We start from the raw sequence: 22,626 nt of genomic DNA, 5'->3' as shown, positions 1-22,626 counted from the left end.
TGATTCTGTCCTCGTGCCCTCTCTCGGTGGCATGGCACCTGCTCCTGGGTCCCCAGAGACCAGACCAGCCTGGGAGCAGCATATGACCAGGGGTGCGCCCTTCCCAGGGCTGGGCTCCCTTGTGGTTTCTCGGGGGGGCTCCCCTGGTGACCCCGCAGGGCAGGGCTGGTGGAGGCTACCGCTCTCACCTCCCAGAGAGTGGACCCCTTGGCCCGGCCTCCACACTGCACAGCCTGAACCCGAGCATGTCGCCTTGACCCAGCCAGGACCCACTGGCCTGTCGTGTGGGCTGCAGCATGGGCTTTGCTTGAACTGGGCTCTCCAGCGTCCAGCCCCCACACGCAAGCCACAAGCTTAAAAGTGAATGAGACCCTTTGGCTCCCAGTGGTATTAACACGTGGTTCTCATGCTTTTCTCTGTGTGTCTTTGTGTGTTTGTGTCTTGCTTGTTTTCTTTTTCCAGATGACTAAGTCGGTTACTAACCCGGAGGAGTTGGGAGGACTGGCTTCACAAATGACCAGTGACTATGGGCACCTGGCTCTCCAGGGCCAGCTGGCAGCAGCCACGGCGGAACCAGAGGAGGTCTGCCATCTTAAGTCCCTGTTTTTAGAAGCAAACCCACACTAGTGCCCGCTCCCCCGGCCGGGCGATGGTGGGGGTGGGAGGGGCGGCAGTCTCCATAGCTCAGCTCCACTCCAGAACACCCCACCCCGATAGCCACAGCCAGGCATAGTTCCCTCTCCTCTGCTGCCAACCCCGCAGGTTCACACCCAGCAGCCCCAGCCTGTGTTCCAGGCTCGCTGCCCTTCCTAAGGCTGCTGGGCATAGAGCTGGAGCCACCTGGCAAGGTGGGCTTTCAGAAGGACTCTGTTGACAGTTTCTGCCGTGTCTCCTGTCCCCCAGCCCATCACCTGATGCCAAGAGCAGGGCACACATTGCCATTCTCCTCGTACTTCCTGTGCTTGCTTAGCAGCCTACTCGATTATTTGTATATTTTCCAAAGGCTCACAGAAGTATTAGACAAGCCAAGTATGGGATGTACCCACCCCTCCCTTAAGAAAAACCTGCGTAGCCAGCCTGCTTTTGTGAAACAAAGTCTTGCCCAAATATTGTTGGTAACTTTTGAAGAACTGGTCCAGATCCCTGTCCTTGGATCCCTGTGGACTTCTTGTCCTTCCCTCCCGTCTTCCCTCAGCCACTTTCCTTAACGGCCAACACAGACTCACCTTGGAACACCTATACCTGTAGGAGGCTTAAAGTGGCAAAAGATTGACTCCAGAAGCCACTCTCTGAGAGGTCCCATATCTCATACCTCTGAGAAATCGAATGGTCCATTGACCAGCACACAGGGTGGGTGAAACTCTGGGGCCCCTGATTACACCTGTATCAGTGTTAAACACATGGAAGGGGCCTGACCCAGTGCAAGGCCCCCTAGAGAAAGACAGACCAGCTTGCAGTAAAGAACAGTGGAGTGAATTTCAGGGACCAGGGAAAACAAGGGAACGCCATCCATGGGATTCTGAGATGTACCAGGCTGTCAAGGCAGAAGGTTGTGGCTGGTCTTCCCTTCTCCTTTCGGTGACAGGCAGTGTCCCCAAGTTACTGTTTCTCCTGGGAGTCAGGTCTAAGCATGTCTTCACCAAGACTCCCAGCGACACTACTGAAGTGAAGACCCAGAACCAAATCACTTTCTAATGTATGTTGTAACAATGCATGTAAATGGGAGTACCACATATATATGTATTGCATACATATATATCCAGCATGGGATGACCTTAGTTTCTAACAGTGCCTGCGTTTTGAGATTTTAGGATGATTGAGTTTTTAGACTGCAGCATGAATAATTCTATTTGCCATGAGTCTGTCAAGTCACTACCAGGAAAGAAAAATGATCAGAGACCCACATAAGATTCCTTTGATTTCTTTACACAGGCCCATCATTTAAAAAACAAAAAACAGAACCCCCCCCCCCACCTTTAGTAAGAGCAACTGGACTCATAATTCATTTGATTAACATGCAGTTTTGAATTTCATAAACAAGCATAAGGGAACTTCTGTTACAGTAAGGGAAAGCTTGGTTGGACAAAAGGAAGACGTGTTTGGCTTTTCGAGAGGATTGAAAACTAAAAGAGACTGTGATTGTAGGGGGAGGTTTGGTTTGGATCTCTTGTCTCTAGAAATCTTTAAAGATGGAATTTCCATGATTTTTCTTTGGTTAGTTTCAGTTCAGTTCAGTCGCTCAGTCGTGTCCGACTCTTTGCCACCCCATGAATTGCAGCACACCAGGCCTCCCTGTCCATCACCAACTCCTGGAGTTTCAGTGCTAGCCTAAACAGCATTGCTGAGTGAAGACTTCGTGATCTATAGAACACTTTCCACATCTGAGTTCTTATGAGCTAGCAACCCTACCCTGTGTATGAAGCAAACAGTTTTCTAATTGCAGCCCAGACCACTGAAACAAAATAGGCCAGGAAAAAAATTTCATTGCTAAAAGCAAAGCAGCAAGTTCCTTTACATCCTGGCCCTGCCTTTGCGGCAGCTGACGTTTCCATTAAGGTTTCCCCTGTTTACCGTTACATCTTGAGATGTGTTTTACATTCCAGACACACGAGCAGTGTGACCTGGAGCGCAGAGGGGCAGAGAGAATATAAAATTACCGGTGGCTTGCTAAAGGAAAATTCTTTGTGTGCATTTGCCAGACAGATATTTGGGGGAAAACTGAGAAGGCTAGGAGATCCCTGAAGCAATGTAGTTTTTTTCCCCAAGACTGTGGAATTATGTGTATACCCAAGAGAGCCCCACATCACAGCATGTGAAAATATTTATATCCAGGGCAAGTAAGAAGCTGCCCCCTTCACTGAGGGCCTGCAGTCTGCTCTGCCGAGTCAGCATTTTGGGCTTTTCCAGAATGTGACAATGACAGGAAAAGTCCTGGCTCTGCCCTCTGAACATCAAGCCGGAGCTTTGTATCTGCTAGTTTTTCCATGGAAAATTCAAAACTTTTGCTAACATCTCTGCAATACCTTCTCCAGAAAAGTTAAAACCCTCTGGCAGCTTGGCATTTTATGATGCACTTCCTCTTTTTAAAGGGATTTCCCTATAGCTCAGATGGTAAAGAATCTGCCTGCAATGCAGGGGACCCAGAGGAAGATCCTGTGGAGAAGGGAATGGCAATCCAGTATTCTTGCCTAGAGAATCCCACGGACAGAGGAGGCTGGCAGGCTACAGTCCAAGAGGTTGCAAAGAGTCAGACACAACTGAGCAACTAACACTACACTGCGACTGCACTTCCTCTTTTTAAAAAAAGAAGGAAAAAGATACAAATCCCGTGAGCCACCGGCTTCTAAATGTAAATACTGCGGAAAGGTTTAGTGATGATGGTGCCATGTCTGAGAGCACGTTGCTGTAACCACTCATAACACTGGGTGTCTTAAAAGCTGGCAGGAACATTTGTCATGAGCCCGTGGTGAGAACCACAGCCCTCTCCCCCAGATGGGACGGGCGTCCACTCTCGATGTCCCTAAAACTTTCCACTCCAAGGCACACTTTCTGTAGGTGGGAAAGCAATGCCCTGCTTCTGCTCTACACGCTGGTTTTCCCTGCCATGTTTTCTGTCTCAGGAGAAACTGTAGTTTGTCAGATAACATCCATTACTGCCTTTCCAACTTCCACAAGCTCTGCCAGGCAAATTACACTTGACCTGGTTTCCGATGTAATTGATCTTGAAGCCTGAGAAAAATCTGTACGTTTTGTTTAGTTTGAGGCAGTAAAAGATGATGGATCAGTGTTTCTTAGACTCCCTCCAATTGAAATGAGAGCCAGAACTTCATGAAAGCCAGGCTTCTAATTTCCCGCAAGGCACAAAACCAGGACACAATCTTCTCCATTTTACTTTTATTTGGGCAGGATGGGGGAATTGAGGGTTTTTCTTGAGGTTTAAGTATTGCTTGACTCAAGTTGCCAATTTCAAACTCCAAGTTTTATGTCTTGGAGCAACATTCCTTTATAATAAACACTGGTGGTGAGTTGGATCACTTTGCGGGCGGGGAGGTGGGAGGTGGAAGGGGTTAGTCCTGTTTGCTGAGAAGTTTAGTGTTGCTTTGAGAAGCTTAGCATTTTTAAAGCCCTTATCTGAAACAGCCTTTCAAAATGCATTCCCTTTTAGGATGTTCCTCCAGCAGTACAAAACCTCCCGTGAAATTGCAGTAGCATTGAGTGTGTTGATTCTGGTGTCCTTCACTAACCCGTGTGCCCATGGAGACAGATAGGAATATGCGAACCATTTATCCAATCCATATGGCACAGATGGTGTGATGGGCTCTGGCCCATCTTCCCTCAACTGCAGTGTGTAAGGCGAGACTCATTCGCCCTTCCCATTTTGTAGATAAGCAAACGAAGGAGACTCAAGGAACTCTGAGAAATGCCCAGGGCCACACAGCTGCAATAGTTAGTGTTGAACCCACCCTCCTTTTAAAATTTGACTTACTTATGACTGCACTGGGTCTTCATTGCTGCACACAGGCTTTCTCTAATTGCAGTGAGCGGGGCCACTCTATAGGTGCCATATGAGCAGCCTTCTCATTTCCGTGCCTTCTCTTGTTGAGAACAAGGGCTCTAGGTACACGGGCTTAGCTGCCCGGCAGCATGTGGAATCTTCCCGGAGCAGGGATCAAACCCGTGTCCTCGACATTGGCAGATGGATTCTTAACCACTGAACCACCAGGGAAGTCCAAAGCCCTGTTTTTAAATAACTTTTTGCAGTAAGTGAATGTTTCAAGTGTAATAAGGTAACAAGTTATTGTGTAGACAGAAAAGTCAGGATTCGAACCCAGGTTTAGTGGGGATCACAGTTTGTGCTCTTTGCCCTACACCAGGCTATAGAAGATAGTCATGTGATCTAGCACAAACCCAGACTCCAGGACGAAGCCCAGGGTTGACTAAGGACTCCAAAGCTTTTCTGTTGTTGAATTCATTTGGTCTCATCCCTTTGCTTTCTGGTGCTGGTCTTCCTTGGGCTTCCTAACTGGTGACCACTGTGCCAGCTCCATAGTTGTATTTAGAGGATTGCTTGCTACAAATGTGATGTCATCTCCAGGAAGGAGGCTGAACATCAGGATGTTGGGGTGTTTTTATAGCACAGCCTTCTGAGGGGGCTAAGAGAACATGAGTGGGTTGCGGTGGCGGGGGGTGAGGGGGTGTCTTCCCACCATTTATCATTGTCAGCCCATAGATATCAGGTTTGGAACGGCTCAGGAGTGGGTCCTTCTCCCTCCCACCCCCACGTGACTGGGGAGTGATTTCAGTGGCCTGTGGTTGCCCCAGTGCCCTGTCATTCTGCAAACGGAAAGCCCAGGCTCAGCTCTGTACAGGGAGCAGGAGAGGTGCCTGGAGAAGGCTCTTCTGGAAACCAGGTCTTTTCTGGCACCGTAGCCTCACACCACGTTCTCTAGAACCCTCAAGCAGCTGGTGCTCTGGAAGTTCTGCACGTTTGACTCAAGTTTCCCTTTTTAAACATACACTGCTGCCCCCCCTGCCTTGCCCTGGGGCATGGGTGGTTTTATGCTGGCCTCTGGTTGGCACGGCATCTGCTCTGTCTGGGGTGGCCAGGGATCTGTAAGAAAATGCTCCCCTTTTGCTTTATGCACAGGCGAGTATCCTCCACACCATGCAAGCAGGGCAAAATACAGAAACAAGTTGGGGGCCAAGGCAGTAACTGGTCTTTATAATCCCATGTTTGGATCACTTAGCCTCAACTGTTGACTTTTTGAGTCAAGAATATAAATTTTAACTCCAAAGAAAGAGTATAGTAATAACAAGTTCCTTAAGTTTTAGATGTTGAGTTTCCATGAAAGATTTTCTTGGGGAGTGGGAAAGGGTTCTGCTAAGTAGAAAAAAAAATCAAATTAGAAAAACACTGATCTAATGAACAGTGCACCATGCTTGGGATGAAAGACGTAGATTGTCATTTGGCTTTGTGAGGGATTGGCTGTGTGATCTTGGGCTAATTACAGCACTTCTCTGGGCCTCAGTCTCCTCATCTGTAAAATGGGAAGACTGAACTCATGAGGTCTTTGTTTATTTTGAAAGTCTGTGATTGTTTCTTTCTCCATCCCCCCCTTACTTGACTTCCCTGTTAGGGTCTTGCCCCTTAAAGACCTGTGCTCATCCTTGACAGCAGAGCTCTTACCTTGGGGTGAGCTCCAACTCTTTTCTTTTTAATTTTAAATTTTATTTATTTCTGGCTGTACTGGGTCTTCTTTGCTACACACAGGCTTTCTCTTGTGGTGGTGCACTGGCTTCTCTTGTTGGAGAGCATGGGCTCTAGGGCTCAGTAGTGGCACACAGGTTTAGTTTCTCCTTGGCATGTGGAATCTCCCTGGACCAAGGATTGAACCTGTGTCCCCTGCATTGGCAGGCAGATTTTTAACCACTGGGCTACCAGGGAAGTCCCTTGCTCTGACTCTTGAGAACTTAGGGTTACACCATATGGGTCTGAAAAGCCTCTAGAGCTAGACTGAGAATAGTCTTTACTGGGGCATCCCCATGCTTCAGGTTGACCTTATGTTTAAACCAGCAGACATGCCCAGCAAAGAGATGCACTTAAATGGCATTGCCACTGTGTGGGCTGAATTCAAGCCTGTCTCGTTCTCAATGGTGACCTTGATGCTGTACTAGTCCAGATGTGTTTTCAGAGCTATCTGGTTGCACGATTCTGGCCTGATGCTCGTGTCTCATTCCATGTGGAGACGGTCAGCAAGAAGCCCTGCCTAATTACAGAGCTTTAGTAGCACCTGCTCATGTGTGATTAGAAGACACCCCAAAGAGCAGAAGCTCACTTCCTAGGCAGGAGAATGGATTACCAAATGGATTTAAACATCCTTTGGGCCTCAGAGGGTTAAGGAAATAACATTTTCCCCTGGAAGCATTATGTCTGTCTATAACAGAGTGAGCAGTTGCAGCCTCCTCACTCCCCGGAATCACCCTTTCTTAAACTCTGACACATGGGATGATGTTGAAAGACTGCACCCAGGTAGCTCAAATTCCCAGGTGTGTGAGTTCCCAGGTTTTAGTCATAAAACCTGGACTCTCTGAGTAACTCTTCTTGAGAGATGCTGGAAGGATAAGCACTCAGCTTCTAATTATGGTGGATTTTTGAAAATAACACTTGGCTTAGGGGTATTTTGTTCTGTGTTCATTTGCTTACTTGGGCTGTGTTGATCAGACCAAAATGAAAATTGTTGTGAAACGGAGCCAGAAGAATGCAAACTTTGGGAGATAGTTTGCTGTTGTTCAGTCGCTAAGTTTTGTGCGGCTCTTGCGATCCCATGAACTGTAGCACACCAGGCTCCTCTGTCCTCCTCTGTCTCCCAAAGTTTGTTCAGATTCATGTCCACTGAGTCAGTGATGCTATCTAAGCATCTCATCCTCTGTCACTTCCTTCTCCTTTGCCTTCAATCTTTCCCAGTATCAGGGTCTTTTCCAATGAGTTGGCTCTTCGCATCAGGTGGCCAAAGTATTGGAGTTTCAGCTTCAGCATCAGTCTTTCCAGTGAATATTCAGGGTTGATTTTTAGGATTGACTGGTTTGATCTCCCTGCTGTCCAAGGGACTCGCAAGAGTCTTCTCCAGCCCAGCATTTCAAAAGCATCAATTCTTTGGCACTAAGCCTTCTTTAGGGCCCAGCTTCCCCATCCGTACATGACTACTAGAAAAACCATAGTTGGGAAATGGAGGTGGAATTTATTACACCACAAAGAGACAGCTGGCACGTTATCCATAATGGAGCTTACTTGGCTTTTTTTAAGCAAATTACCATTTCTGATCACACAAACATAGAGGTCATTAAAAGCATGCATGCCTGCTGGGCCAGCAGCTCTAAAAGTGTAACTTTGTACGGAAACCTCAACCTGGCTTGCTGGAAAGGAAGCCTGGGCCCAGCACGGCTGCTCTCACTCCGTGGTACAGCTGAGGAAAAAAGGTGTTCTGGTTGGCAAACACAGCAATTTGTAAGAATCTGAACCCTTTAAAATATGCTTTATACTAAAGCTGTATATTCTGAACTTCTAATTACCCTCTCCAGGCTTTTGTGAGGAATCAATGAAATTAAATGCCTTGCCTGCTTCAAAGAGGCCCTGACACACAGGAAGGGCTCAATAAACACGGGTTGAATGAATAATCCCACAGAGTTCATCTAATTAACATTCTTACTTAGTGGCTCAGGATACAGATAAGCAATGCAGCAGAAAAGGTAACAAATATTACCAAGCTTGCTTACTGGGGACTGTGGGCATTTTACAGTCTCTGAAAAGGGAAGCAAACCCAACCAAATTCCATAGTTCACCAAACACAGGCTCCTAATAGCAGTGGAATTTTCCTAGCCAGGCTCCCCTAGGACATAGAAGAAATTTTCCATGGAGGGAAGACCTCGACGGCAGGGCCATCATACTTCGCCTCCCCACCCCGGACTTGCCTCCACAGATCGGCTTCCAGATTCGCACTCGCGTACAGGACCTGGGCCACGGCTGCATCTTCCTGGTGCAGAAGGCGGGGGCCCTCCAGGTGTGCCCCACGGACAGCTACACCAAGAGGGAGCTGATAGAGTGTGCCCGCGCTGTCACAGAGAAGGTAAGGAGCAGCCCTCAGGCCAGGCGGGCACGATGGCACCCAGCTGTGCCCAGGCACAGACCAGGCAACCAAGCCCAAAACCAGCCAGCCCGGTCAGGTCCACATGTCTTCCCTCCCACCCAGGGTCTCCCCAGGGCAGCTGGGGGTGATCCGTCGTCCTGAGAAACGGAGGGACTGTCCTACCGAGGTCAGGGCCCTGGTGGTCACTTTGATGGGCTCTCCTATGGATAGACTGGTCAGACCATGTCCAAGTCACAGTCAGCGCCAGGACCTCTCCTAAAGCCCCTGGGGACATGGTTGCCCCCACCCTCCCTTTTCAGGGAGGCTCCCAAGTGCTGAGACTAGGTAAGAAGGATCACATCTCCTCTTGTGTAACCTGTTTATTTCCAGAGGAGACAGTGCAGTCAGCAGGGTTAAGCCTCCCAAGTTCACACAGTGAGGAAGGGGGACAGGAGCCACAGGACATTTCCTGACTCTATGGGCAGCTGTTTGTAGAGACAGACTCTCATAGCAGAGAGCATAGGGCTCAGCTAAGCTACTTCCCCCGCCACACCTCAATTTCCTTGTCAGTCAAGGGAGGATGAAGAAGAAGAATGCCTGGCCCAGGGGTTATGCAGGTTATATACAGTGATGAGTGTCAAAGAGCTTGGCACCATGCCAGGCACACCATTCAAAGTTTGATTGATTTCAACCACTGTTCCCTAAGTCTATTCAACACCCCTTCTTCTGGGAGGTTTTCCCTGGTTCACAGCACCCCATTCTGAATGTCCGTTCCTCCTGGACCCTCCTGCAGTTTGCTGACGGTTTTGCTTGGCTGGTTTCTCGGAGTTATTTTTCAGGGCCACTGCTGTACAGGCCACGTGGGGTGCCGGCAGCAGCACCCGTGCTTAGCGGGTGTTTCCCTGTCCTTCGCTTGGGTTGTAGGACAGAGAGCTCCGCACTGTTGAGAAGCTTGGCAGCGGGACTTGAGGGGTGCACAGGGGACCCTCCCCCTGAAGCTGCCAGGACAGAGGCTCCTCTGTCCGTGGTCTCTCACCGTGGTCAGGCATCGGTCTCCCACAGCCCACAGGACTATCCAGGCTTCCCCAGGACGAGGAAATAAATCTCTCAGCTCGAGGAAGGCATTCTCCCTCCTTTGAAAGCCCTTCCTGTTGAAGTTACTCCTGCCAAGTTCCCCTGTATGAGACTTTGGAATAGGAGCATGAAGGAGGGGAGGAGGTAGTCCAAGTTGCAAGGTGCCAGTGAGCGTGGCCACGCAGGCTGATCTTCCTGAGCTGGCCTCCCTCCATCTTCCTGCTTCTCCAAGCAGAGTACCCCTGACTCAGGATGCCGGGAGAGGGATCAGAGGCAGGGAGTCGGCTTGTTCAGAGCATCTAGCCTTACGGGTAGATTCCTGCTGCATCTCCCTGCCCTCCCATCTCCACCCAGCACCATCCTTACCTGTCTAGGTATGTCTGTGTGATCATCCCCAGCCAGGAGGACAGACCCATAAGAGGAAGACAGGAGGTGGCTGGAGAAGGAAGGAGGGGGCTGGTGTGGCAGGAACATGGGGGGAGGCCTGGGAGATAGGAGGTGGTTGTGAAGGGAGCTCAGCTCCTCTCTACCGTGGCAGAAGAGCCATCCCCAGGGGTGGGGCAGATCCAGCTTGCCTTGTGGGGGAAATGTCTCTAGAAGCATAAGAGTATGCTGGTGGCAGGTGGTGACGCAAGGGAGTCGTGTAGAGAGGTTAAAGGAAGGCATCCTCTTTGGGCTCCAGCCCCTTTGGGGTCCACTCTGGAGAATTTCTAGTAAAGAGGCAGCCAAGGGAAGGAGTGACAAGTGTCAGCAGAGGGCTCTTCTACAGAAAGTCTGATCGGTGGGGACAGAAACAGCCACACTGTTCATAGGAGCCTGACCCTTAACCCTTTTTGTGGTTTTTATCATCAAGTAGCACCTGCCCTCTGTTGTTCAGTCATGTCCGACCCTTTGTGACCCCATGGACTACAGGACAAGCCTCTCTGTCCCTCACCATCTCCCGAAGGTTGCCCAAGTTCATGTCTATTGCATTGGTGATGCCATCCAGCCGTCTTATCCTCTGACCCTCTTCTCCTTCTGCCCTCAATCTTTCCCATTCCAATGAGTTGGCTGTTCACGTCAAATGACCAAAATACTGGAGCTTCAGCATCAGTCCTTCCAACAAGTATTCAGGGTTGATTTCCCATAAGATTGACTGGTTTGATCTCCTTATAGTCCAATGGACTGTCAGGAGTCTTCTCCAGCACCATCTAGTAAACCCTTATTACATGCCAAGTACTTTACATGCATTTCCCCCCACTTATTCCTCCCATCGGCCTTGATTGGTAAGAAGTAATAGCCCCCTTTTCCAGATGAGAAAACTGAGACTTAGAGAGGTGAAACACCCTGCCCAAGGTTGTGTCGCCAGCAAAGGCAGTGCCAAGGCGGGCAGGCTGCTGAATCCAAACTGCTGGTAACCCCAAGCCACACTGACTCCCAGAGAGAAAATTCACTCTTCTGTTTGTTCTGTTTTGTTTTGTTTTTTACCCACCCCCCAGATTTATTGAGATTCATATAGTTGATAGATAACGCTGTATGTTATTCATACTTCATTACAAATGCAAAAAGTGTATGTGTCTATGTATTTTTTCCTTGTGATGAGAACTCGTAGGACTTCAGCATCTTTTATAAAGATCACAAAGCCGGGTTGGCTATAGTCGTCATTAGTGCATTGCATCCCTAGGATTTACCTTAGAACTGGAAGTTTTGCCTTTGACCAGTTTCCTTGTCTCACCACCACCAAACTCTACCCCACCCCCTTACCATAACCACAGATCTGATCTCTGTTTCTGTGCATTTGATTGAATTTGTTTTGTTTTGTTTTCATTTTTATTCAGTGTATTTAAACTGAGAACAGAAAGTTTCTCTTCTTTTTCCCATTCCTCCTCCTCATCCCCCGCCGCTGGCAGTCACTGATCTGTTCTCTGTATCTTTGGGCTTGGTGTGTGTTTTTGTCTTTGTTTTCAGATTCCGCATAAAAGGGAGGAATGTGGCACTTGTCCTTCTTTGATTTATTTCTCTTAGTATAATGTCTTTGATGTCCATTCATGTTGTTGAAAATGGCAAGATTTCATTCTTATGGCTGAATAATTTTCCTTTGCATATATGTACCACATTCCCTTTATCTAATGTCCTTTGATGGATGCTTAGATTTTTTCTATGTCTTGACTATGACAAATAGTTTTCCAATGAACTTGAAGGTGCATATATCTTTTTGAGTTAGTGTTTTCTTTTTCTTCGAATACATAGCCAGAAGTGAAATTGCTGGGTCATATGAGTGTTCTATGTTTATATTTTGAGGGATCTCCATAAAATTTTTCATATACGCCTGCACCAATTTTTATTTCCAGCAAAAGTTGCATAAGGGTTCGCCTTCTTCTACATCTTTGCCCGCACTCGTTACTTCGTTTTGATAATAAACTTTCTGACAATGTGAGGTGATAGATATTTCACTGTGGTTTGGATTTGCATTTCCCTGATAGTCATGTGGAGCATCTTTGCATGTGCCTGTTGGGAGGCCTGGCATGCTGCGATTCATGGGGTCGCAAAGAGTCGGACACGACTGAGCAACTGAACTGAACTGATTGGCCATCTGTGTATCTTTTGCAGAAAAAATGTCCATTTAGATAGTCTGCCAGTTTTTAAAATGATGGGTTTTTTTGGGGGGGTGAGGTTGGCTATTGAGTTGTGTAAGTTTGAGTTCTATTTATGTTTATCAAATATATGATTTGCAAATATTTTCTCCGTTTCAGTAGATTGCCTTTCCATTTTGTTGGTGGTTTCCTTTACTGTGCAGAAGCTTTTTAGTTTTATATATTCATATATATGTACATATATACGTATATCAATATGTAAACAAGTTCCACTTGTTTATTTTTGCTTTGTTGCTTGTGCTTTAAGTGTCAGATCCATTGCCAAGACCTCTGTCAAGGAAGTGACCAGCTATATTTTCTTCTAGGGGTTTTATGGTTTCAGGTCTTATATTCAGGTCTTATGTTTAACCCAGTTTGAGTTAATTTTTGTGTATGGTGAATCATGGTGATACAGTTTGATTTTTTTGCATATGGCTGTTCAGTTTTTTCAACACCATTTAATGACTATACTGTTCTTCCCCCATTGTATATTCTTTGCTCCTTTGTCATAAATTAATTGATCAGATATGAATGGGTTCATTTCTGAGCTTTCTAATTCCATCTATATATCTGTTCTTATGCCTTTACCATACTGTTTTCATTGCTGTTGCTTTCTGATTTAGTTTGAAATCTAAAAGCATAATGCCCCCAGTTTTGTTCTTTCTCAAGATTGCTTTAGCTATTTGGATCTTTTATGGTTCCGTACAAATTTTAGGACTGTTCATTTTCTGTGAAAAATGCCATTTTAATTTTGGCAAGAATTGTGTTAAATTGTGTATTGGTTTTGGTAGTATGGATATTTTAACAATATTCTTCTAATCCATGAGCACAAATATCTTTTCATTTATTTGTACCTTTTTCAATTTCTTTGACTTCTTATAGTTTTCAGTACACAAGTCTTTCTCCTCCTTGGTTAAATGTATTCCTAAGTATTCTATTCTTTTTGATGCAGTTATAAATGGGATTGATTTCCTAATTTCTCTTTCTGCTGGTTCATTATTAGTATACAGACACACAATAGGTTTTTGTTTATTGATTTTGTATCCTGCAAATTTACTGAATTCATTTATTAGTTCTAAAAGTTTGGTGTTTTTTTTATGGAATCATCAGGGTTTTTTATATAGAATATCATGTCATCTGCCAATAGGGACAGTTTTACTCTTGCTTTCCAATTTGCATGCCTTTTATTTTTTTTCTTGTCTTACTGCTCTGGCTAGGACTTCTACTATTGTATTGACTTAAACTGGTGAGGGTGGCCATCCTTGTCTTGTTCCTGATCTTAGAAGAAAAGCATTTAGCTTTTCACCTTTGAATATAATGTTAACTATCGGCTTGTTGTATGTGGCCTTTATTGTATTGAGATATATGTTCTCTCTATATGCACTTTGTTGAGAGTGTTTTTCATAAATGGCTGTTGAATTTTGTCAAATGCTTTATCTGCATTTATTGAGATGACTTATTTAATTTCTACCCTTTGTTTTGTAAATGTGGTATATCACATTGATATCTGGATGTTGAACCAATGTTGCAACCCTGGAGTAATTTCCACTTGATTATGGTGTGTGATACTTTTATTGTTTTGTTGAATTTGGTTTCTTGATATTTTGTGGAGGATTTTTGCTCTGTGTTCATCAAGGATATTGGCCTGTAATTGTCTTTTTTTGTGTGGTATCGTTGCCTGGTTTTGGTGTCAGAGTAATGTTGGCCTCGTAAAGTGAGTTTGGAAGAGTTTCCTCCTCTTCTATTTTTTGTGTTCTTTGTGGTCTTTTTTTTTTTAGTTTTTAAACTTTGGGGTTGTATTTTCTCCATCTTCCACACCCACTGACTTTCCCTCTCTGCCCTCAGGTATCCTTGGTGCTGTCCGCTCTCCAGGCTGGGAACAAGGGGACCCAGGCATGTATCACAGCTGCCACTGCCGTATCTGGGATCATCGCCGACCTGGACACCACCATCATGTTTGCGACTGCAGGGACCCTGAATGCAGAGAACAACGAGACATTCGCAGACCACAGGTATGGGAGTGACAGCCATCCTGGGGGCTCCTGGACAGGGAGACGTTCATTGTGGCCTGATGGACTTTGGAGATGCTGACCAACATCCAGAAATATGGTTATGCATTTTTATTTCGCAAGGATGTTCAAGTGGGGGAAATGGACCACGTAATCCAAATAAGTGCCTTTGCTCAACTGCAAACAGAATTGTGTTCCAGCTCTGCCATTCACAGCCTACATCCAGTCTGTTCCAACTTTTTCGTCTTTTTTGTTATTTCTAAGCTAAAAAGCTATGCCCTCGATTTTTTCACTAACCCCAGTGGGACTGGGAGTGGCCCGGACAGGCATTTAGCTCCTACCTAAATGGAGAGTGAAGCTCCAAGCCTGCTGTCTCTCCCAGGCTGGCTCTTCAGACTCTGCTTCGGAGGCTGGTGCTAGGGTCTCCGTTTGCTGCTGGATATATCCCCCCGTGTGCTTGCCACGTGTCCAGCACCTTTCTTCCTCTCTCCACTGCCCCAAGACTGGGCAGGGGAGGTGATTCCCAGTGCCCTGTCACCCCTTCCAAAACTCAGCCCCCTGGGCTCTGATGTCCAGGTCCCCTTGCCCACGTGTCCTCACAGCCCCCTGTCACTATGAAGTATTTTCAGGGCCACTAGGAACCACAGGGAGGAAGGTACGGGGTGGGGGAAGGGGACCAAACTGATAGCCCTGAATCTGTAATTGAAGTTTTACGATTAACTGACTGGGAATTCTGAGCTGACTTTCCTCTCCTCTATCCTAATTCTCTTACATGGAGATGAGAGCCTCCTATGACAAGAGGAGAACTGGATCCCTTCTCTTCTTTAATAAAAGCCCTTAGGAGGATTTCTTTTCTTCCTAACTGAGCTTCCCAGGTGGTGCTAGTTGTAAAGAATCCACCTGCCAGTGCAGGAGACACAAGAGATGTGAGTTCATTCCCTGGGTCGGGAAGATCCCCTGGAGTAGGAAATAACCCACTCCAGTATTCTTGCCTGAAAAATCCCATGGACAGAGGAACCTGGCGGGCTACAGTCCATGGGGTCGCAAAGTGTCAGACATGACTGAGCACACACACACAGGGTTTCTTTTCTTCCTGACTACCAGTGACCAATGTCTACCCTTTGTCTGCCCCCTTCCCCTGCCCTCCCTCCCCTCAGGGAGAACATTCTGAAGACAGCCAAGGCCTTGGTGGAAGACACAAAATTGCTGGTGTCGGGGGCTGCGTCCACTCCGGACAAGCTGGCCCAGGCAGCTCAGTCCTCTGCAGCCACCATCACCCAGCTCGCTGAGGTGGTCAAGCTGGGGGCCGCCAGCTTGGGCTCTGATGATCCTGAGACCCAGGTAGGCATGTCGTCAGGCCTCATGTTCCCACAGACTCTATGCACAGGTCTTAGAAGAAACTGAAGGCAAAATAGGAACTTGGGGAATAGACAGTATGTGTGTGGGTGCGTCTGTGGTTTAGGGACTGGTAGGAAGCAGTTATCCAGGCAGCATCGTGGCATGGACTGTAGCGCAGCTGTGGCAATGGATACACGCCCACAGGTTTGAGAGGAATCTGTAAGGAGGTCTCTGCTGGGCTTGGTAAATGACTGGTCACGCTGAGTGTTTGGAGATAACAGCAAGGGAGCTGGCCAGGACAACTGTGTGTTTCAGGCTACATCAGTGAATGGACAGTGGCTCCCGGTACCCAGCCGAGGCTCCCTGGAGGGAGGCCTGGCCTGGGTGGAGATGCAGATGGATTCAGATTGCAGTGTTTTGAATTAGAAGTTCCAGAGAGACACTCAGCTGGAACAAGTGAGTAGGCTTGAGCTGGCTCAGGTTGGAGGGTGTGGATGCAGGGCTTGTTCTCCAGTAAACAGTGACCACAGCCACAGAGGAGAATGAGGAGACGGGGTCAGGGCAAAGCTGAGGAACCCATCATTTGGACCATCTTCAGGAAAAAGATGCACAAGGAGACTGAGAAGTGGCAGCAGCTGGTGGGAAGAAAGCCAGGGGCCTGATGTTAAGAGGAAGCAGTGCTTCAGCCCTCCAGAGATGCTGCCGAGGAGGCAAGAAAGGAGATGTGAGAGCCAACTCCAGCGCCATGGATGGCAGCGGTCACCCTGTCAGGGCTGTTAGTGAGGAGTGGCCAGATGAGGCTGAAGGTAGGAGGCAGTATGTATAGATGCCCTATTTGAGAAATCTGACTCTGAAGGGGAAGAGAGAGAGGAACTTGGGGGCAGAGATGGTCTCCAGGCTCTGTGACTCTCTGCTTCAGATTCAGCCACTTCACTGATGTTACCTGCTGGGTCCTTAGCCCCCAGCCAAGACCATCAACTCCTCAAGGACAGAAACCATGGTTTATTGATCTTTGAAACAAACTCACGGCTTCCAACACATCGTGGATGCCCAACAGAGTAGTTGAGCTCTTGCTGAACTAACAGCCAACCATGGCCAGCATTGATGGATTCTTCCCATTCCTGAATGCAAAATTTAAATATCCCTCTGTTGTTTCACCGCCCAGCACCATCAAATGGTGAACACTTCAGTTTCTACTGCTTGAACTATACTGAATTAACAAGCCTGTTAGGCCCATTTGGACATCACTGGAGACGAAGGGTCCCTCCGTCCTGTGCCAGAGTTGATGACAGCTATTGTGCTGATGAATACAACCAGACCACCAGCTCTGTTCCCACACGGCTGTGACCCCTCCCTTCCTGACATCTTCCAGTGGAGTGGAGCCCCTTGAGGGAAACATTCCATGTGTTGGCTTTTTACTCCTGTGCTGGCTTTCTCTTTGATAATATCAGAGCCCAGATTGACTGCCCTGTGGAATTCAAAGCATTCACAGAAATCTCTGCCTGGGTATTGTTCTTACCCGCATGGAAGAAGGAAAAGCTAGAAAATGCATGAGTGCAGTTGGAACCCGAGCCTGGCTCAACCTGGAATGAATCAGCTGGGAGGATTTAGATCTTTGGATTTAAATCCAAAATGTATCGAATTGCTTAGTCTTTAACTCCCAAATGATCCAGATGTCCCAGAGCCCATCTTCTTTTGAGACCACCAGTACAAAATACCCTGTCTGAAAGGTACACCCACTTGTTCCTGGTCAGTGTCCAGTGACTGGGAGGGGACAGCCTGTGCCAGGTGTCAGCAGCACAGCTGCCCACTCTGCCTCTCCCCTGTGGTCCCCACCACAGCCCCTTCTCGGGAGCCCCGTCACAACCCAGCCTGCCCTGTGGTTTTAGAGTCTGGCAGAGGTTCGTGCACTCTGTGGGTGAGAAGCCACGAGATGGAGAGGGTGGGAGGCTGGGAGTCACAGCCTGGCTGTGCTTGCAGTGTCTGGGACGCTAGTGTTTCTAAGATGTTTTCACATTTGTTACCTGGTTCATCTGCCGGCAGTGTGGTAGGGGGTGGGTGGGTGCGGCTAGCACTACTCACCCCATTTGCAGATAAGGAGCCAGGGCCACAGGAGCCCAATACAGTGTGGAAGTGAAGACCGTGTCCTTGGCATCACGCTGACCAGAGTCTGAATCCCAACCCAGCTGATCCCAGGCTCTTCAAGTATGGACACAATTATTGTAGTTCCCACTTGAAAAGGTAGTGATGAGGGTTAAATAAGATCGTGTGCGTTGTACTTGGCTCGGCACCTGGAACACTGCCCTCTGTGCAGGGAAGCTGCTGTTGTAAGAATTAGGAGTTGTTATTGTAGCTGTTGGACCCAGAAGACTTAAATGTCATACCCAGCATCATGGAATTCCTAAGGACACCTGGTACTTGAGATTCCAAGTCACCCAGAAGTGGTCTGTTGTCTGTTCAGTTAGAAGAGTGAAGGCGCTGAGTTCCATCTAGTGTTATGTGGGTTCACACCTGTATATCCACTCATTGCCTGAGGATTTGCTGAGTGCCCACCACATGCCAGGCCTTGTTCTGAGTGCAAGACACAACAGAAGTCCTGGCTGGCCCTCCTGGAGCGTCCATCCCAGTCGAGGAAGGCAGATGGTATATAATGAACTAATTCCACCTTACTTTATCACTATTATACTACAGCTAAGTGCATTAAATAAAGCAGGGCGAGCTGAGGGCATTCCGGTGGAGATGGGCTTGTGGCGCAAGTGGTCAAGTAGGATCTCTGAGGACGTGACATTTGCCCTGAGACCTGAAGGATAAAAAAGCTGGGGTCCAGGCAGAGAAGGGGATGGAGCAGAGGCCCTGAGGTCAGAGTCGGGGAGGATTTCCAATGGGGAAAAAGATAGACCTCCATGCCTGTAGCATGGCGAGTGGGTCAGGATCCCACTTGGGGATGCAGGCAGGCTGCTATGGGAGCTGCAGGCCAGGCCAGGGGGCGTGCATTTTGTTCGCAGTGCTTTTGGTGACCAGTTCTGGGTACAGGTGAGTGGTTTTGCCTCTCAGGGTGTCTGCCTAGCTGCCTTCATCCTTTAACAGACAGCTTTTCAGCAGAGCTGTCAGCCAGGACATGTTTCTGAACTTGCCAGATAGACTGTACCTGGGTTCGGCATTCTGGCTCAGTATCTGCCTCCCTCAGGGAACTTCTTCAAGCGTGGATTCTGGATTTCCACCCAGACTCCTACACTGGAGTCTCCAAGGGCAGGCCCTGGGGACTCTCCTGTGCTGCGGGCGGGGGAGCTGTGGACGCTGAGCCCCGCCTCCCAGGTCCCCCCTGCCCTGCTCTTGTGCTGTGTGATCTTGGTCCTGTGCTGCAGGCAGGGGAGCTGTGGACACTGAGGCCCGCCTCCCAGGTCCCCCCTGCCCTGCTCTTGTGCTGTGTGATCTTGGTCCTGTGCTGCCGGCGGGGGAGCTGTGGACGCTGAGCCCCGCCTCCCAGGTCCCCCCAGCCCTGCTCTTGTGCTGTGTGATCTTGGTCCTGTGCTGTGGGCAGGGGAGCTGTGGACACTGAGCCCCGCCTCCCAGGTCCCCCCTGCCCTGCTCTTGTGCTGTGATCTTGGTGCGGCTGCTCACCGGGGGTGCATGCTCTCTTTCAGGTAGTGTTGATCAATGCCATCAAAGACGTGGCCAAGGCCCTCTCAGATCTCATTGGTGCTACCAAGGGAGCTGCCAGCAAGCCTGCCGATGACCCCTCCATGTACCAGCTCAAGGGGGCTGCCAAGGTAGAGTGGAGCCCCAGCCAGGGGCAAGTATGCCAGGGGTGCTCCAGTGAGAGACAGAGATGACACTCTCGGGTTTTGAAGGGGGCAGTGAGCATCTGAGTTTCTTCCTCACGTAGAGGTGTGGGCACATTAGAGCTGCACTAAGAGGGATGGGACCTCAGCTCACTGTTTTCTCTTGGCCTGTCTTCCCATGCAGGTGATGGTGACCAATGTCACCTCCCTCCTCAAGACCGTGAAGGCAGTGGAGGACGAGGCCACTCGGGGCACACGGGCACTAGAGGCCACCATCGAGTACATGAAGCAGGAGCTCACGGTAAGGAGCCACCAGTCACCTCCCTAGGGCCCTGTGTGCAATAGCCGACCCCAGTGCAACTTCTCTGAGATTTTACTTGGAGTGCCTGAGCTAGGGGGGCCCACTCACCTGCCTGCTGGTAGCCTTGTGCCATGGAGAACCTATGTGATACTGACCTCAGAGTTTGGCTAGGATCAGTTTGCAAATGTAATTAAATGAATTAATGTATGACTTGGGACCATGTTTAATTCCACTAAAATAGCAGCATAAAATGAAAGCACTGCAGAAGAGCCTCGGCAAAGGGAAAACTCATTGTGGCCCCTTGCACTCGCCTTGAGTTTATGCTTTTTTTTTTTTAATTTTACTTATTTTATTATTCATTTTTGGTTGTACTGGGTCTTCATTGATGCATGCAGGCTTTCTCTAGTTGCGGGAAACAGGCTGTTTCTTTGTTGCGGTGCACAGGCTTCTCACTGCGCTGGTTTCTCTTGTTGTGAGGCATGGGCTGTAGGGTGCACAGAATTCAGCAGTTGCAGCTCACAGGCCCTGAGCACGTAGGCTTCAGTAGTCACGGCACATGGGCTTACTTGCTCCGTGGCATGTGGAATCTTCCTGGACGAGGGACCAAACCTGTGTCCCTTCCATTGGCAGGCGGATTCTTATTCACTGAGACAGCAGGGAAGTCCTCGCCTGATTCCCATGGCCACCAACAACAGCTCATCCTGCTGCACACAGATAGATGTGGGAGTCTGAGTTCACTGTTAGGAAAACCCAGACGCTTTTACTGGGGACACTTCCCTTTAACTTCAGGCTGCCTTCCACGTGAGGTGTCTGATCTCAGAGACTCCGACCCTGTGTTCACTCTTGCCCAGTTCCACTGTCTTAGAATGAGGGTATCCTGGGGTTACTGTGGTTGTCTCCTGTTCTTTTGACTCCATGGTGGTCGTGGATTGCCTTGTGGATTGCCTCATCCTAATCCCTTGAAACAAATATGCTGAAAATGAGTACCTTCAAACTAAGATTCCTCTTTTTTTAATTTACTATTACAAATGCTATTTATTTTCATTATTTTATATGTACCTTTATTCTCAGTAGGCCAAATGACTTAAACAGACAGCTTTAGGATATTTTTCAAAGAATTGCAGATAAATAAAATTTAAATGCAGAGGCAACATGGGCCATCATGTGAGGTTCCTTTTTAATAGCAGATCTGCTCACAGATTCAGCTTCTCTTTTGGAAGGAGGAGTCTTCAGAGAGTCACCTGCAAAGGCCACAAGCTCCTGAGGGTCAGCAGTGTGTGCGTGCTAAGTTGCTTCAGTCATGTCAGCTCTTGCAACCCTACAGACTATAGCCCTCAAGGCTCCTCTGTCCATGGAATTCTTCAGGCAAGAATACTGAAGTGGGTTTCCATTTCCTTCTCCAGGGGATCTTCATGACCCTGGGGTGAAACCCACATCTCTTATGTCTCCTGCATTGGCAGGCGAGTTCTTTAACACTAGTGCCATCTGGGAAGCAGCAGAGATGAGCAATTCTGTTGGGTTTTAGTGGTGAAGACTTGGGTTCTTGTGTCCTGTTTTTAATGACTCCAACCTTGGTTGCCATTGTGCTTAGTTCTCACACAAAGAAGAAACTAAAAACTGCAGGCAGTATCCTTAAGACTGCTGCCTGGCTCTCACCTGCCTACATGGGCTAGGAGTTTCTTTTCTTTTTTTTTAATTTTATTTTTTGGCCATACCATACCACATGGCATGTGGGATCTTAGTTCCCTGACCAGGGATGGAACCCACACCCCCTGCATTGGAAGCTCAGTTTCTTAACCACTGGATCACCAGGGAAGTCCCTGAGCTGAGGTTTCTTATCAAAAGTCTAGAGCACATTCTGACAGGTGTGGGTGGGCCAAACAGTGGCAATGAAAGAGATTTGTAATTCCTGGGATATTACAGATGGTCAGCCTAGAATTGACCTAGATCAAAAAAAAAAAAAAAAAGAATTGACCTAGACAATGCATGTCCATGAACATAGGAGGTTCCCAAAGTAGCATGAGCCCTAAGGCCCATGTTAGCATGGAGGGCTCTGTCCATGCTCATCACACTGCAGCATTAAGGGGTGGTCCTGGGCAGTAGATTGCTGTTGTTCATTTTTAGGGGGTTAGTGATGTTTGACGCTGATGGGCACATGACAGGGATGTCAGCTGGGTCCTCCCTTCTGAATCGTGGCTCAAACATGGCTGCGTAGGGCTGAAGACTCTGGGACATAGTGAAGGACAGGGAAGGCTGGTGTGCTGCAGCCCATGGGGTTGCAAAGACACAACTTAGCGACTGAACAACAACAAGGACTGAAGACAGAGCAGCCCCACCTGTTTCAGGGGTCCTCGTATTCAGGGATCCATCACTCATGGTAGAACCGTGGCAGATGGGCTGGAAGCAGAAATGGTTGGCTTGACTGGCAGGTGGAATTTTAAAGTGAGATACTCACTTACCATAGCTAATGTATTTCAGCTTCTCTAAAGGTGTATGAGTATTGTTAAATAATTCACAATGTCACGGTGGCAGGCTCGACATGAACACCTCCACACAATTAGGCAGTTATATTTGTAAGACAGGCTGAGAATAGAAGAAATGGAATGCTTTATTCTTCCCCAGCTTCACACTGTCTTTAAGAGAGAGAGCTGAGTCCAGAGTGATTCATCCAGGTCAGTCTTGCTCTGGAACCAGCATCAGGGCTGCGGAGCTTCTGGGGACCACTGAGGTATCAGCAGGAATGGGCCAGAAGATCTGGGAAGCTGCACAGTCCACCCCACCCCACCACCCCGGGGGTGGAGTTAATGCACATGGAGTGTCAGTGTCCGCAGGCAAGCATGTTAACAGTGTGGATCATTCTCCGCCCCACACTCTCCCCCCAGGAAT

The 22,626-nt window shown here is 48.2% G+C and overlaps 1 protein-coding gene across 10 annotated transcripts in view; it reads left to right on the top strand.

Annotated features, from left to right (window-relative positions):
- TLN2 (talin 2) overlaps positions 1 to 22,626 on the top strand; it is a 504,733-nt gene that overhangs the window by 443,152 nt on the left and 38,955 nt on the right. For 9 of the 10 annotated variants that reach the window (XM_019968737.2, XM_019968738.2, XM_019968732.2 and 6 more), the window contains 6 exons: positions 463 to 582; positions 8,478 to 8,624; positions 14,156 to 14,322; positions 15,477 to 15,660; positions 19,302 to 19,427; positions 19,624 to 19,740. In XM_019968737.2, the coding sequence (XP_019824296.2) occupies positions 463 to 582; positions 8,478 to 8,624; positions 14,156 to 14,322; positions 15,477 to 15,660; positions 19,302 to 19,427; positions 19,624 to 19,740 (861 nt within the window). The remainder of the gene's footprint in view (positions 1 to 462; positions 583 to 8,477; positions 8,625 to 14,155; positions 14,323 to 15,476; positions 15,661 to 19,301; positions 19,428 to 19,623; positions 19,741 to 22,626) is intronic. The other variant, XM_019968739.2, reaches the window with a different exon arrangement.

Source organism: Bos indicus, chromosome 10 (genome assembly GCF_029378745.1).
Source record: "Bos indicus isolate NIAB-ARS_2022 breed Sahiwal x Tharparkar chromosome 10, NIAB-ARS_B.indTharparkar_mat_pri_1.0, whole genome shotgun sequence".
Taxonomy (NCBI): domain Eukaryota; kingdom Metazoa; phylum Chordata; class Mammalia; order Artiodactyla; family Bovidae; genus Bos; species Bos indicus.
The sequence above is the reverse complement of the archived record's forward strand: the minus strand, read 5'-3'. Positions and strand labels throughout refer to the sequence as shown.